At 40.0% G+C, this 16,577-nt stretch overlaps 1 protein-coding gene across 1 annotated transcript; it reads left to right on the top strand.

Moving 5' to 3' along the window:
* The first annotated feature begins 237 nt into the window (after positions 1–237).
* Positions 238–16,284, top strand: samd1b (sterile alpha motif domain containing 1b). The gene is made up of 7 exons (XM_044346015.1): positions 238–1,713; positions 2,780–2,996; positions 3,435–3,556; positions 12,597–12,645; positions 12,755–12,872; positions 14,647–14,761; positions 14,879–16,284. The coding sequence occupies exons 1-7, from the start codon at positions 523–525 to the stop codon at positions 15,020–15,022; spliced, it is 1,956 nt and encodes a 651-aa protein (XP_044201950.1). The 5' UTR covers positions 238–522; the 3' UTR covers positions 15,023–16,284.
* The last annotated feature ends 293 nt before the right edge of the window (positions 16,285–16,577 follow it).

Genomic DNA, 16,577 nt, shown 5'->3' with positions numbered 1-16,577 from the left:
TTTTTGCATTTTATTGGTGGTGGAGTGCTGTAGCCTCGAGGTCGGACATCCATCATTGCCGCCTGATGCGGAATGGAGCCGTCATCCACCCATCTGTTGACCGCCCGACTCCATCTGATTCACCGTAACACCTTAAAACACGACACGCAACAACTCCACCACCTCCTCTGCTGGCTGCCTGTGACGCTCGCTGCTCTTTCTTTGTGTAAACATCAGATATAAACTGCGGGTTGATCTGATCGAGACTGCGAACAAAGAACATATCTCTGATGCGCCAGAGCGAGCCAATTCCACCTTAAATGCCATTCGCGTCTGTGGCGGGGACCTAGGCGCCATCTTCGGTCCACCTTAAGCGCACAATGTGGCCAACAAACGCAAGCGTACCAGCCAGGCTTCCGTCCTCATTCTCCAGCCGGGGATCGCACTCTGGCTTCCCAGCTTTTGACACAGCGTCACTTGTGAAACAACAGAGGGGAATAAAGACGCACTCGGGCCAAACCCCATCCGCACCAGCAGGAGAAGATGTCCGAGCCCAATAAGTACCGAGAGTGGATCCTGGAAACAATCGACTCTCTCCGCTCGAGGAAAGCTCGTCCGGATCTCGAGAGGATTTGTCGAATGGTCCGGAGACGACACGGGTCAGACCCGGACCGAACCAGGACAGAACTGGAAAAACTGATTCAAGAGCAGACTGTGCTCAAAGTTAGCTACAAAGGGTCCATATCGTACCGAAACGCGGCGAAGGTGCAGAGGAAAAGCAGAAAGAAGATTGAGTTTACGGCCGCTGGCAGCAGCAGCAGCAGCAGCAGCAGCTCCAGCGCGGAGGCAGCGAGGGAGCGGACCAAACACGACCATCTGAACAACAACGGCGACAGTGCGCACAGCTTCACCGACCAGGAGGAGGACTCTGAGCCCAGCCCAGATCCTCACACTCAAACATCAACCAACACCACCACCACCGACAAGAAGCTCAAGTCTGCCTCCAGCCCGAGTAGCGGAAACGTGAGTCTCAGTTGTGGCGCAACAACGGGCTGCGCTGTCGGGAGCGGCTGTAAAGAGGAGAAAGCAAGTGCATCGAGAGACAAGGGATTAGGACACCAGGGAGTAGGGGACTGCCCGTCGCCCGGTCACGGCCACAGAGCAAGCGCGCACGACGGCGGTGATGCCAGCGGGACAACACCGAGCAGAGGCGATGCAGTTCAGGGAGGAAAGCAGCCAGGTTTGTCCGGAGCTGACACCCAGAACAAAACTTGCCCAGGAAGCGTCAGCAGCCTCCCTCAGCAGAGGCAGAAGCAGACTGTGTCCCTCCAGCCCAAACTTCGAGTCGGAGGAGGAGGCACCAAAACAACGGGGAACCACGCCAACAACTCCGACCTGGGCGACAGATTGGTGGCTTCTGTTCGCAGCCTGTCCGAGAGGAGCCTCCGAGGGGGCTCCGCCGCCGCGGCCAGAGGCCACATGAAGCCGCTCGGGCTGAAGGAGATTTTGGGCTATCTGAGCAGTCAGGAGCGGCTCTCAGAGGAGAAGCTGACCCGAGGCAAAGTCAAAGTGGTCATGGAGAAGGAGGTGGCGAGAGGCCGGCTGCGCAGGACCCGCTGCGGGAACATTACTCTTCCTCTGAGGGGGATGGTGGTGGAGGAGCCGATGCCGAAGAATGCGTCCGCTGGCAGACCTGTAAAGAGCGCACTGCAGGACAAGCACTCCGTGAAAAAGGTGAGCAATGCTAACTTAATATTTCCAACACGTCCCGGCTGTACAGGGCGCGCTGAACAGAAATGGCTTGCTGATAAATTAATGATCACTGAACCGCACACACACAGGACGCGCTCGACTTCCTTCGCCAAAAATCTTTTTGTTTCTCGTTAAACCACGTTATTAAATGTCAAAAGTGTCTGAGGGTATTTCCAACATTTAGGAAGGTTACATGTTTTTCTGTCTGTCTCTTAATTGTCTGCGTTTGTCCTCTAGCAAAATGTGTGTGTGTGTGTGTGTGTGTGTGTGTGTGTCTCGGCTTCCTGCACAAAAGGTGCGGGTTACACACAGGAGCAGCTCCGGAGCGGCTTTCCCGGATCCTAAAAATGCGCACACAGGATGAGCGCGCGCATCGTAAAGAGCGTCTCTGCATAGCGCGAGCACGAGCAGGTTGTGGTTTTGTTGTCACATCAGTGTTTGGGGTCAATATTGTTTTGCTCCCAGGAACTTGGCTGTGCGGAGCGGAGTGTCTGGGCCTGCCGTGCAGTAGGCGGTGTCTGTCTGTCTAAACTTGAGACGTGCCGCTGCCGCTCTCCTGTGCGCGCTGCTCTGTCAGCCCAAACATCATGTTTGTTCACATTATTTACATTTCGTGCGTTTCACGGTGCGCATAAACCGTGTTGGTCACTTCTGCTTGTTCAACCACCCCCCCCCTACCCCCTCGTTATCCCCGCATCTCCCCCTTTGCGTGCCTCATTAAATCCTTTGTATCATTTCTGACAGCTCCCTCTCGCCTTCTCCTGTGGGCGCAGACTTGGGTAGGCTACAGTAGGCGGATATTGTTATTTCTGATATCTGTGTGTTTCTCCAAGTGGGAGGCGTTTTAAATCTGCACTGTCCGCCCCAAAGAAGCGCAACAGATCTAATATGCGGTGTAAAGCTCAAATCAGTTAGCTAAGCCTGAATACGAACTTGACTATATCGAACTCAGGACGAAGCTCCACTTTACTCCCTTTTAAAAAAAAAAAAAAAAAATGGGGACGTTTTTCATAGCCTACAACTTTGTATGTCACCCCCCTCTCTCTAGGAGAATGAGCCCATGGAAACAGCCAGTGAAGAAGAAGAACGGGGAGAGAATGAGGAAGAGGAGGAGGAGGATCACAGGAGTTCTGATGAGGAGGGAGGACTATCCCCGGTAGTCATGACAACCGAACCAGGCCTCATTGGGAAAACTACAGAAGATGCTGAGAACCAGACAGCATCGAAGCCGGAAAGCCCCCATCAGGAGCAGGAGTGTGGCAAAGGTGTGTGTGTGTGTGTGTGTGTGTGTGTGTGTGTGTGTGTGTGTGTGTGTGTGTGTGAGAGAGAGAGAGAGAGAGAGAGAGTGCACGTGCACGGCTGACTACCAACAAGTATGAAGGTGGTTAGTTTTATTTGTTTTTCCTTTTTAAATTAAATGTTTACATTATATCTTAAATTTTAACTTAGGCTGCTATTATAAATACTATAAATATAGGCAACAATACTAATGATTCTTGCATCAGTAGACTTTGTATTATAATTAATTTATTATTTATAATTTATATATAGTCGTATTTTACTAAAAATAATAACCATGAGCAGTAGTAGTGGTAGTAAGTCGTAGTTTCTTTACAGAGTGGTGAATGATTATTAGTCTTTTCTCTCTTTGCTCATGAATGCAACTAATTTCCCCCTCTTGTCCATGTTTGATGGACTCTCAGGGATGAATTCCCCCACCAGGATATTGTGTCCGCCTGTTCACGGAGCTTCTCTGTCACAATGTATCAGTGCACATCCAGAGGAGAGACCCATCACCACTGAGCAGTTACATTTGGAGGCACAGGTAAATGTTGTTTGTTTTTTTTAATTCCAAGAGTCAAAATGACTCGACACGAGCCCCACATCTCAATTCCAATAGTAATCAATCAATCAATCAAACCTTATTTGTGTAGCGTCTTTTGTACAGGTTAGCACAAATGCTTTACAGATGACCACAAACTGATAAGAACAAGTGTGAACAGACAAAACAATTTGAGACTAATGCACGCAAAAAAGATACAAAATGTAATAAAACCAATAAAATAGATTAAAATGAAATAAGAACTAGATAAAACAGATAAAAGACAATGACAAATAAAATAGATAAGAGGGAATACAACATTTTAAAACACAAATACAATAAAATAAATGATTAAATAATAATGTCCATAAAATAATGTAATGAAACACCAGGCTAAAGAGGTTTCAAGTTTATACTTCGAGATATCAACACTTGCAGCTGCTCTCAGTTCCTCAGGCAAACTGTTCCAAACTGTTCCATTGTCACAGAGAATAAAAGCTAAAAGCTGCCTCACCAAAAGATGTCCTTGCACTTTGGAACAACTAATAGACTCGTGCCAGAGGATCTGAGGGGTCGTCCTGGTTCATACATCGCAAGCACATCTGACAAATAGGCTGGTGCAAAACCATGAAGTGCTTTAAAAACAAGTATGAGACTTTTAAAATCAATACAGGGAACCAATTTAGGTAGGCAGCACATATAGATTAAAAGTAGAGGCCCTAAAATCGATCCTTGTGGAACCCCACAAGTCATTTTAGAGGTTTTGGAGAAATTATTAGTACTAGTTGCTAAAAACTCTGCCAGAAAGGTACCAGTTTAAAAACAGCACGAGACTGACTAATGTGATCCCTGAGTCTATTTAAAAAAAAATTGTGATAAACTGTGTCGAACAGAGGTATTGAGATCCCATAGTTAACTAAAACTCACAACACCAGAAAGTAAAATACTTTTTTACAAGTAAAAGTTCACATATCAGCAAAATGTAGTAACCCTAAGCAAATGTGCCCATCATGCAGAATTACGCAAGCGCATTGCATTCACCAAAGAAAAAAACAATGGACGCCTTATCTCATAATCATAACTTAAGTATCTCATAATAACGAGAAAAGATCTCATAATTGTGACTTAGTATCTCATAATTATGAAATATTTTCTCGTAATTATGAGATACTAAGTCATAATTATGAGATAAGGCCTCCAATTTTTTTTATTGGCAAATGCAATGTGTTTCCGCACAGAATGACCCCTTTCAGAGTGTTACATTATTATAATTATTTACTGTGCATTAATATCCATATTATGGGTAATTTTTCTACTGATGCATTAATACGTAAGCAGCATTGAGGCAGTACTAATTTTAAGTCCTTCATACACAGTTTGGTCTTAATCTATAACAATACAATTTAGTGTTTTTTGTTTATTTTTACAAATGAAATTAGAAATCTGCAAAGCAACCACTATTTCTCTGTCAAATAATTGCAGTAGTGTAAAAAGAACAATGTTCTCACTGAAATGTAGTGAACTGAAAGTCTAAAGTTTCATAAAACCTAGAAATCTACAAGGGAAGTGGAAGTACTTCAACTTTTCTGCTAATATTACAATAGCACAAGATCCCAGCTGTTGATCATAGCAGCTTATTTTATACATATCTACAGTGAAATCTACTTTAGAGTTAGATGGATTGCTCTGTTACATGTATTGCATTACTCTTACTTTCTACCTTCTTATCTGTGATAAGATTAACCAAACTCCGTAACGTATTATGAGTATTTTCAATTATTTTCAAATGAACATGTTTGATGTTCAGTGGTACACAAGAAGAAGTGAAAGTGAAAAAGTCAATAAAATCTGTTTAAGGTTTCGGTATACAATTTTTTTTTTCTCTGCCATTTTAGAAAGAAGTAACCCACAGTGTAAACAACCCTCAGAATCCTTTTTTGTATTTTTGTCACATTTCCTTAACAAGTGTAGCAATTTAGATGAATTATCAAACACTTAAAAAAATGTGACTGTGCACATTAGAAGTCCAAAGCAAGCTGTTCCTGATTTGATTTACATAATTACACTAAATCATCAAGTACTTGGTTAGATTGCTTGTTTGGTAATGGATGATCGGATTTTTATATATATTAATTTATATTCCTGGTTTCTTATTTTCTCTATTGCAGTCTTCTGCTCTACAGTTTTCATATGCATCTAGTGTACAAGCTTGAAATAACTTGTATCTTTGTTACTTTGTGTTGTCTATGATGGATATACAGTATATTTTTGGAAGGGATATGATAGTGTGTGTGTGTGTGTGTGTTGCAATGTCGAAGAACAACACTTTTAATCAGTGACAGTTTCATTCTCAAATGTCAGTTTTGCTGCCATATTGCCAAATGTTAACACATGGCAGTAATTCAGCCTGTTTACGCTGGTGGTTTGTCTGGTGCACAGTGATGCATTTTACATCTCCGGCAGCAGTAACAACAGTTGCCTTTTGGAATAAATTGAAGAAGTCAGTAGTTAGCACAAGTATTGGCATGTAGCTACAACAACCCACTAGACAAAGACATATGCTGTGTCCAAAATTCAAACTTCATCCAAAGAGAAAAGGGAAAAGGAGATGGACATAAAGAGAACAGAATTAGTTGATTTGTTGTCAGAGTTTGTGTAAATTTGTCATGATTGAAAATATAAACTATATGTAAGTGGATGTGCTGAAGTACCCAGGCTTATGTTGGATTATTGGATATTATTCCAAGTTATCTGTGAGGCATGGTGCATCCTGCATTTTGTGCCAGTGTTACAGTATGTGAACAAAATGCATCTTTGGATGCTACACAATATATATTTACCATGACATGAAGAAAACAAATGTGGGATGCAATAGTTATAATATGTTTAACATGACATGATATTAAGTTTAAACATTTGGGATTCGGGATTTTCATGTCATTTTATGTACAAATGCTTTAAAAAAATACATTTGCCTTTGTTTGACACGTGAATGTACATAGAGACAGGAAATATAGGTAGAGAGGTCTATGACATGCAGCAAAAGTCAACACTTGGACAGTTTCAGGGTCCTGGTTTTGTAAATGTTGGCTTACTGTCACACTGTCATGGCTTTTTGAGACACTTGAATAGAAGAGAGACATCGTTCATGTTATTGGTAACACCTGAGTTTTTCCTTAAAGTTAAAAACAATTACAAATCAATTGCATTTCACCAGGCAACACATGAGGTGGCGCTCGCCTGACAGCAGTCATATAAACATATGAAAGTGTGTTAATGGCTGTGTTTGGTTCAGTGTTTGTGGCTGATCTATTAGCCAAACTGACCACAGCACACTTAACACACCTGCAGTTTAACAGAGGTGAGGATTTATGAAATTATGTTATTTAGAATTTCACTGTTGGTTTTTGACTTATATATTTGGAAAATACTAGATAGTTTTAAAGTATCCAGTGAAGTTTAACAAAATATCAAAAGCTCTAAACACCCACTCAGGTGTTTTCACTTATGTTGCCTGATTGGACCTCTTCTGATGGTGCAGTCGTAGGATTGTAAACATAATCTGCGGGAGTTAGCATGGCTAGCGTGCTAACAACCAAAGTTCACAAAGTTGTGAATTATACAGCGTTTTATCAAACATTTTAATTTAATTTTCCTCTCTCACTCTCCTTTCACCCAACTAATAGTTTTCTTGTTACTGTTTGGATGAAGTTACACCTTTTATCATTTTTCTTGGCTGGTCGCCAATTTCTAGCAACCTGAGCAGAGGTTTCATCTGCCTTGTCAGAATTAGTGAAAACAACTGTCTGGGTTTGCAGGGCCTTTAAAACTAGTGGAGAAAATGAAGAGTTCATTTGCAAAAAGGTATCTCCATTTTTAATATTTTTTATAAATCATGTTTTTTTTTTTATTGTGCATTCCAGGTAATATCAGTCAAACTGCAGTTGGGTTGTTTTCATAAAGTAAAAAACTCAACAAAATACAGGTAACTTACAAAATTAAACTTTATTATTTATTAATTTTTTTGGTTTTTGGGGTTATTTGGAGATAACTCCAAAATAAAAAGACAAAGCCATGTAATGGATATAAGTTTCTTTTAAGTTCAATATTTAACATTCTTTAACATAAAACTGCAACAAAAACAGCCCAGTAATGGGCAATATTTACAGGATCATACCTTGGAAAATCCCGGCCAGACTAAAAAACCCCTGAGCATGAACGTGGCAATGTTTTAACCTGCAGAGTGTCATTAAAGACCACAGCTGTCCTTTTTTTAAGAGCTACCACAGTGGTGACCAGACAAGCTCATTGCAGAACTGACTCATTGAGCCTCAAGTCTGAGACCGTTTTTTGTTTACAATTAATTCTTTGGGAGCTACACTAACCTGGGGTAAAGTATTTTACAGTATTCCACAGTGTAACTCCATTTTCCATGTTACTTATTGTCATCAGTGACTCAATATTTCATTTTTCAGTATTTCACCATCTGTCACAATCCGATATTTACCCAAATAATACTGCAAAGCAGAGGCCACCATGTTGCTGTCTTTCTTGTTCTGATTTTCTAACCATGTAAAAAGGTGAATGTCCTCTTTTCTCTGATTCTGACAACAGTGGCGAACAACACCAAAGCATACCGGTACAGCTGTCTTCAATAGTACGTCTGTGAAATGGATGACTTTGGCAGCACCAGATTCTGCATTATGTCAAATGCAGTTGTGAAAGTTTCCTCCACAGTATTTAGCAGATCATAGAATTTACGTCCTCTTCGCCTGTGTAAGAGGTGCAGGGCAGATTCTCTGCGTTTTTCATCACCTGTGAGTTCTGGGTCCTTCGGTCTCAATGGAAGTTTAACACACATCTTTTGACGGGTGTCCGAATGCCAGGTTAAATTCATACATGAATACGCTATGATACAAAGCACATGAGATCTGCTCATCATTTTGATGTCGGGAAGAGTTCATGCATCCTTTTCACATTCAAGTCAGCTAGAAGATACTTTCTGCCAGGTGAACCACGGCGAGCGTAACAGCTGGCTCTGCAGGTAAATGTTTTAATGTGGTCACTCACAAATTGTCTCTTGGCTGCCTTTTCATTTGAGCTGCGAGCACCACCGTGGTTTTCAGGCATTGTCACCTCATTCTGCATCCAGTACTTGGCAATGTTGCAGAGATGATCTTTTTGGATACCTGGAAAAAAAAACAATAATTTTTTATTAACACACTGCCCCCTGCTGTAAAGCTCTTGGTTAGAGCAGTGAGCAGTTAGTAGATTGAAGAAAAAATAATTGACATCTTTTTTGATAACTGATTAATTGTCTAAAATGATTTAAAGTTTAAGATCTAAATGCTAAACATTTGCTTTTTTCAGATTCTCAAACAGTAACATTTGGATGTTTCTCAGTTTTATATCAATTAAAAATGTATCTTTGGGTCTATAAACTCCAAAGAAAATAAGAAATTTGGAAAAAAAAAAAAAAAACAATCCACAGATACACTGAAAATGAAAATTGTCATTAGTGTGACGACAAAATTGGAAAATTATTATCAAGGTGTTGTGTTCTTAATAGACTAAAAGCTCAGAGCAGTGTATAGAAATAAAAAGCAAACAATCTGAAATGAAATTGAAAAAACAGAATTATCCACTGTACAAAACATTAAGTACTTGACTGTCAGATTTTGTTTTGTGTTTGTTGGATTATCCACTTTAAGTCTTCGCTGTTTAACTGGCATAATATCCATGTAAGACAACAGCGTGGCATCCTGTTTTACATTATCCAATGTGGAATAAAACACCCAGTTAGTTTGGTTAACTGCTTGGTAGACAGTGCAGATGCCTGACAAACTTCACATCTTTAGTTGTGTTGTGTTTACAAGCAATGGAGGGAACTTTTCTCTGACTGCTGTAACGTGCTTTTTTTACTATGTTACGTGAATAGGTTTCAGCTTTCTGAAGGAGATAACATCACTGGCTTTTCAGTTTCATCCAAATTATCCATCTTTAAGATGACTTTGAGCCAAAGTTACACCAAAATTCGTTTTCAGATCAAGCCCCCATGAACAATGCTGGGCTTTGAAGCCAATTTGACATAGTTGCCAAACTGTGGAATTACAACTTCGGTGTCCAACAGGGGCTCAAAAAGCATTTTTCCTGCACACAATCATTGGAAAAGGAGTGGCTGTAGAACGGTGGATACTGTAGTGTCAAATCGATGGATGGCAGTTGAAGAAAACACCAGATCAAAAACTGCTTTTTGATGATAAAAAAATCAGGAGTCAGAGGTTCAAGCAGCAAAGTGTTCTTTAATGCCGGCAATAAAGGAGAGCAAATTAGCGCACACAAGATGAACCAGGTCGCTCTGAAGGTTTTTTCCTTCAGGGCGTAGTTTTTATACCCTTGGGTCGGCATAGGTCACACCTATTGTCCATCCTCCTTATTTTTTGGCCAATTACACCATTATTTTTATCTTCGTCACTCTTTGTTGGTCAAAACTCTTCAAGATAGGTTTTGAGCTGTCGTGGATATGTACTGGCATATTCAATTCTATCTGGTTATGTCCAATTTTTTTATATAAGTATTGGGGATCATTTTATACCATTATTGCCAAGTTGTCTTGTCATTATTGCCGAGTTGTCCAAGTTATTCTAGTCACTTTACACCCTTATTTCTTGATCTTCTCCAGAGTGTATTTTTAAAAAAGGTGAAGACTTTAATGCAGACCCAAGCAAAGTGACATGTAATACAACCACATTCAAATTTATCCAGTGTATGATTATGATTCTTTTACTGTGCTTCTATACGTATATCGTGATTAAATGTGATTCATGAGATTACAAATACATCATCAATAAGATTCTAACACACTAGCACTTATTGCTTATAAAATTTATAAAATCAATCTGTATAGCTTAATATTGTCTTTAAGCACACCAATGACACTTAATGAAAATACACCACAATACATTTTTTCGAGCCTCACAACCCCCACAAAATGACTTGTTTCACTTGAGAATTTGATCCATTCAGTCTGATCACATTTGGAAAGTCCAGAAGAGCTGCACAATTGAATTGTTTTATCCCCATTCAAGTTAGTCGGAGGGCTAAAGCAGAAGTTAGCTGTCTCATCTGGCGGAAGTCTAGTGAGCATGCGCTATGGATGCATTGGGCCCATAGAGCGTGCGCAGTATGTTTTCATCTGGTCAATTTCTTTACAGCAGGAAGTGGCTTTTTTGGCTTCATGCACCTCTGAGCAACTTTCATAGGAATGGATGGAACCCCTCCTCCAATGCTGTATCCAGTTCTCTTTATACGTCCATGTTTCAGACAGCACATCTCTGGCTGAACAGAGTCACAGCCATATTGTGTCACCTGACCTGAATACTGCACACTGATTAGCTGAATCGATCAAGAACAGCACTCAAAAATGTGAACTTGCAATGCATTGACAATGGACAATACTGGTTTTTGTGATAAAACATTTAGGATTCAGAATGTCTTATGTGTTAAGAATAACTATGACAGTCAGTTTATTTTTTTAAAGGATGGCTTTTATCAGTTTTTGCAAATAAGCTCCTCAAATACTTCGCTGAACTTCCACCAATGATTAGCCAATAAATGCTCATACTCACAGACAACATCTACATCACATCACAGTGTCAACAACTGAAAAAAAATACAATTCAATTATAAAAACCATGTGAAATTTGTGTAAACACATATGACATCATTGCTTACATTCACAATCACTCAAAACCATTGTGTGTATCCTGCAATGCTTTTACCGCCTCATAAAATATTTGCAAAGCCAATTTTTTCAATATTTTAAATCCTGCGCTGGTAACTTTAATGTCTGCAGTCTTCTTCTTTGCTGCCTTTGTTGGTGTACTGCGACATTTCTTACATCTGTCAATCAGTGGCAGGAATGTGTCCTCGTGTGCGTGCATGAATACAAACCAAACAGAGACTCATTGGTAAAAACGTTGCTAGGTAGCACTACTAGAGGTCAAAAACTCCACAGGGTACCTTTAAATGGAAATTAAATAGCAGCATTGTTTTGTGAAATCTGTGATAGCTGACTTTTCAAATTTCATGAAAGCTTTGGCTTTGCATAAGTTGGTTTTGCATAAACCCTGATGTCTCCTGGTAACGGTCCTGGCTATCAGATGTCATAGCTAATGTATTTAGGACGTTTTGATGTTGTGTATGTATAATTCTTCTAATATGAGAGTAGAGTGAAGCACTGAGTGTTTATCATGTCGGAAATGATTAGTCAACAAGGAAGTGATTTCAAACACAGCTATATATTTTTTTCAACATCAGATGGATGACAGGTTGTTTAAATATTACCAACCAGCAGCATAGTGCACAAATAGCTTTTATTGGGTTTATAGACATCATAACCTCACTCACTCACCTGCCTCATGTTTGTGTTCAGTCTTAAAATCCTGTTATCACGTCTCATGTTATCTGTCTTTTTTTCTTGACTCTAGTTTGTTTGCTTTAACGCTACTTTAACATTTTTAGATATTTTTTTAAATATATTTTTGTACTGTACATAATCTCTATTGTACAACCTTGGATCATGGCAATAATACATTTCACTTCACATTGCACATGTGTAATGATAGGTATGACAAATAAAGATTGATTGAGAAGAAAACATCAGGAACATGTTTTCGATTTCCAGTAAGACAAACAAACCCCTCTTTGAGAAAACCCATTTAGTTACAGACGCTTGTGAAACAGAGGCTGATCAGGACAAATAGAGGACTCATCAGCTTTGTCTCCCCCACCAGTCCACCTCCTACCTTACACATCATCACTTACATTACCACATGTTCATTTGCAGTTTTGTCATGATGCATCTTAATGCAGCCAGCTCCTTTTATCCTTCAGTTTAGGTGGAGGTGGTATCACTCTCTCAGCATGATTTTACCTCACACTGTCTCTACAGCTCTGACTCATTCCAGGTGACAAATATCATCTATATGTCATGTTCATTAATTCACATCTTTGTTTGAACCCCTCTTCTTTCCACACACAGAATCAGATGCAGTCAGGCAGAATCAACCACACCTCCTCGGGCTTTAACAGTGAGTTCTGCTCTACAGATATTCTCAAAATGTGTGTTTGTGCATGTTTGTGTTTGCTGGTTAGCAGTGATGGCAGGGGATCAGAATGTGCTTAATTTTCCCCTCGTAGGCTTGGAGTGTAAGACAGAGGTCGGCGTGTCGTCCTGCCTGCTCACACCCACGGCCTCCCCGAGAGACTCTGGCCTGTCTGAGGAACGAGGGATGAACGGAGGAGTTAATAGTGGAGGGTGAGTACAGCAAAGACAGTGAGACCCTGAAAACACCAAACAGATTCATGGGGCTGGTGGAGCATCTGATCCTCCTGACTTCATATGTTGAATCTGTAACAATCTTCCTTATAAATGTAGATTAATCCAACTTTTAAAGCACAACCAGATAGAAAACTGATGAAAGCAAGGATGGTTTTTAACGTCAAGCAACTGCATACATGGAATGCTAACTGGATGCTAGATAACGAATTTATAGCACTTTATTTTGGTTGCAGTATCACAGCTAGATGTTATTGAAGGCAGAATCAACATGTTGAATATTTCTATTGTTAAAGTTGCATATAAGTTGGAATTTATTTTATGAAATTGCACATTTTTAATGGTTTATTCCTGCGCTCTTGTAATCAGAACCAATGAAAGCTTGAGCTGCAATGACAAGTCAATTAATTGAATAGTCAATCGACCGAAAATCAATCAGTCAATTAGTTTCTCTGGTTCAAGCTTTTTAAATGTGATTATTTTCTGGTTTCTTTAGTCTTCTATGACAGTAAACTGAATATCTTCAGATTGTGAACTGTTGGTCAGACAAAATAAGACACTTCAAGTTGCATCTTGGGCTTTAGGAAACAGTGAGCGACATTTCACCATTTTCTGATATTTCATTGACCAAATGACTAAAAGGTTAATCAAGAAAATCATCGACAGATTAATCGATAATGAAAATAATCGTTAGCTGCAGCCCTAATGAAAGCATACACTTAATTCTTTGATTTATTGCGGCTTGTGGCTACAGCCTAATCACCGCAGCACGGCAAGGTTTATAAGGCTTATTCCTGAGACAAATGTGTCAAATAAAATATTTGCTTTGCTGGGTCTGCACTGGAGCCGTTTTCACTTGTTTCAGGGGCTTCTTGACTTCAGTCTGGTATTCATCCAATGAAATACATGCTCAGGTCAACTGAGGTCATGTGACCGTTGTCTTGTCTGTATGTTCAGGGTCATTGTTGCAGTGTCCGAAATTGTGAGGATGGGGATATGATCCGAAACTCTGTGTATGCAATGTGGGTATAAACACCCTCAAATTAAAGCTGAAAGTTGGTACTTTAACCTCATAGTCATTGTTTAATTTGAACTAAGCCAAATAAAGTTAAACAAAGTCTAGTCATTCAGTAATATTCAGTAAGGCCTGCAGAGTTACTAGACTCATTACTTCTGTACATATATATTTGCACACCGCATAAATCGTGTATATGGCTTTAGTATTATGATTTATATAACGTTGGTTCAAGGTTTTTATTTCTCACATACACATCGAATACATTGTGTAAATGAAATGATTTCTGTTGTAGCTCAGTCCACTATACATGCTAATAATTTCAAAAAGACTAAACTAATGGATCTTCAGAGACAAAAATAAATAATAAAAGCGAAAAAGAATAAAAAGACAGAAACAAGAAAAGAAACTTCAAGTATCAACTCGAGGTAGTAAGGCTTGAGGTGAAGTTTTTTAAAGTGGACGCAGTTCAAGGTGCATCAATTTGTGCAAATATTGTCATTATAAAGCACAGAGGTCTAATTATCCTCATGCATATAGCTTTTGAGTGTAATTTCTTACCTTTCTTATTTTAGTTAATTAGTTAGTTATAATCTTCATGTGTTCCCTACCTCTTTAGATTGTGTCTTTCTCTGCTTTATAAGTCTTATCTTACTTCCTGCACTTATTTTTTGCATTCAGGCTGTTATATTTTTGATGGTATAGAGGAGGAAACCGCCCTCTTTCCTATCTTTCTAGGTTCATCAAGTCTGAGGGTGCCAGTGGAAGCCCAGTGGACTGGACAGTGTCTGATGTGGTCAGTTATTTCACAGCAGCAGGTTTCCCCGAGCAGGCTGCTGCCTTCAGGACCCAGGTGAGTCTGCACTTCCTTTAAGCACCACTAGAGAGCGCCACAGACAGGACTAATGACTATACTTGAACAGTTGTGACTTACACCTATCTACCTGCATTGCTTTGCTCTCTTCATCAGGAAATCGATGGAAAGTCCCTTCTCCTCATGCAGCGTAATGATGTTTTGACTGGCCTGTCAATCAGGCTCGGCCCTGCCCTCAAGATCTATGAGCGTCACGTAAAGGTTTTGCAGAAAACACACTTTGAGGATGACGACTGCTAACGATACACGGAATACAGAGACTGTTATGTTTATATCTACATATAGTGCAATTAATCATATAAAAATGCATGCATGATATAAAATACACTTTTTTATCTCATGTCCAACAACACACACACACACACACACACACTTCCTCCTGGCCCTCTGCAGCTGCTCTGGTTGATGAACAACTAAAAACAGACATTTTAATATGCAGAGGTCCAAAAACAGTCATGCAATTTCTCTCTTTTTTAAAAAAAAAAATTTACAACAATCAAGCACTTTGCAATTTCTCGATTAAACTGTGCGAGTGGTTTTGTTTTGATGTACTGTTATTTCGTGCTGAACTTTTATGCACGTTTTGAAAGAGGTTGTGGTGATTCTGTATGGAGGTAAATTCCGTTTTTTTTTTTTTTTGTCTTTCGAGGCTGTGTTACGAGGGTTTTTTTCTTGCTGCGGGTGCGTGTCTGTCCGTACACACATACTGCATGTGTGTGAACAGCAAGATGACCAGATTAAAGAGGTACTGCACACTTCAACGTGTTTTTTGAGCTGTAAACTAAATTTTGTGACTCCACTATGATGAAACACATCAATGCTGGTGTTAATATTGACACTGACACCAAATTTATAAAAATCGGCATTTCATGGGTTGAAAATGGCTCAACCTGTCATCTGCTGTTCAAAATCAGCCCTGAAAAGGCGGGGCCACTGCTGACGTAGAGTCAACCGTTTGAGAGTTCTCTGTGTCATAAAATTTATATAAATGGTAGAACATTAAAGCCCACCTCCCTCACTCCCCACCCTTGACTGTGAGTCTGTGAAACCGCCTGCGCTCATTTTCAAATATATACTGATTGAGACGGTTTTAGCTTCAGCAGCTAACAGCAGCACTGTCCTGCTGGAGGAAATCTCTCAGTCTGTGGCTGTCTGCGGGAGGAAGAGCTGCTAGCAGCCGAAAAAACAACAGAAATCCTTCTCGCATTTCGTCCTGTAGCTCTTTAACTCGCCGTCTGTCTGTTCTTGTGGTTATCAGCTAGATATCAGGTATCAGCAGCAGACGGCAGCTCTGCTCCGCAGTGGACAGGTTCAGTAACAGTGGAGCTCCATGATTTAACATTTTAAAACAAGATTTTACCAGTTGATAACTGCAGGAACAGACAGCTGGAGAGTTAAAGAGCTAGAGGATGAAATGCGAAGATGATTTCTGTTGTTTTTGTGGCTGCCAGCAGCATTTCCTCCCGCAGACCGTCACAGATGGAGAGATTTCCTCCAGCAGGTCATTGCTGCTGTTAGCTCCTGAAGCTAAAACTGTCTTAATTTGAAAATAAACCAAGTTAAACACAGACAGGTTTATTTAAAAATGACTACTGGCTCATTTAAATGTCGTTTAATTTTTTGTTCCTCCTCTCATTATTATTATTATTATTCTTACAGTGGAAACTCCTTATAGTGATCACGGTTACAGTGATCAGCTGCACATATGGGTCAAAAAGTTTGAGACAGAATCATTCCTATACAAATGCTGTTTAAATAATTCACTCTTAGTAAACAAGTCCACTTACAGTGTTTA

The sequence above is a fragment of the Thunnus albacares genome, chromosome 3 (assembly GCF_914725855.1).
Source record: "Thunnus albacares chromosome 3, fThuAlb1.1, whole genome shotgun sequence".
Lineage (NCBI taxonomy): Eukaryota > Metazoa > Chordata > Actinopteri > Scombriformes > Scombridae > Thunnus > Thunnus albacares.
Note: the sequence above shows the minus strand (reverse complement) of the source record. Positions and strands in the feature narration are given on the sequence as shown.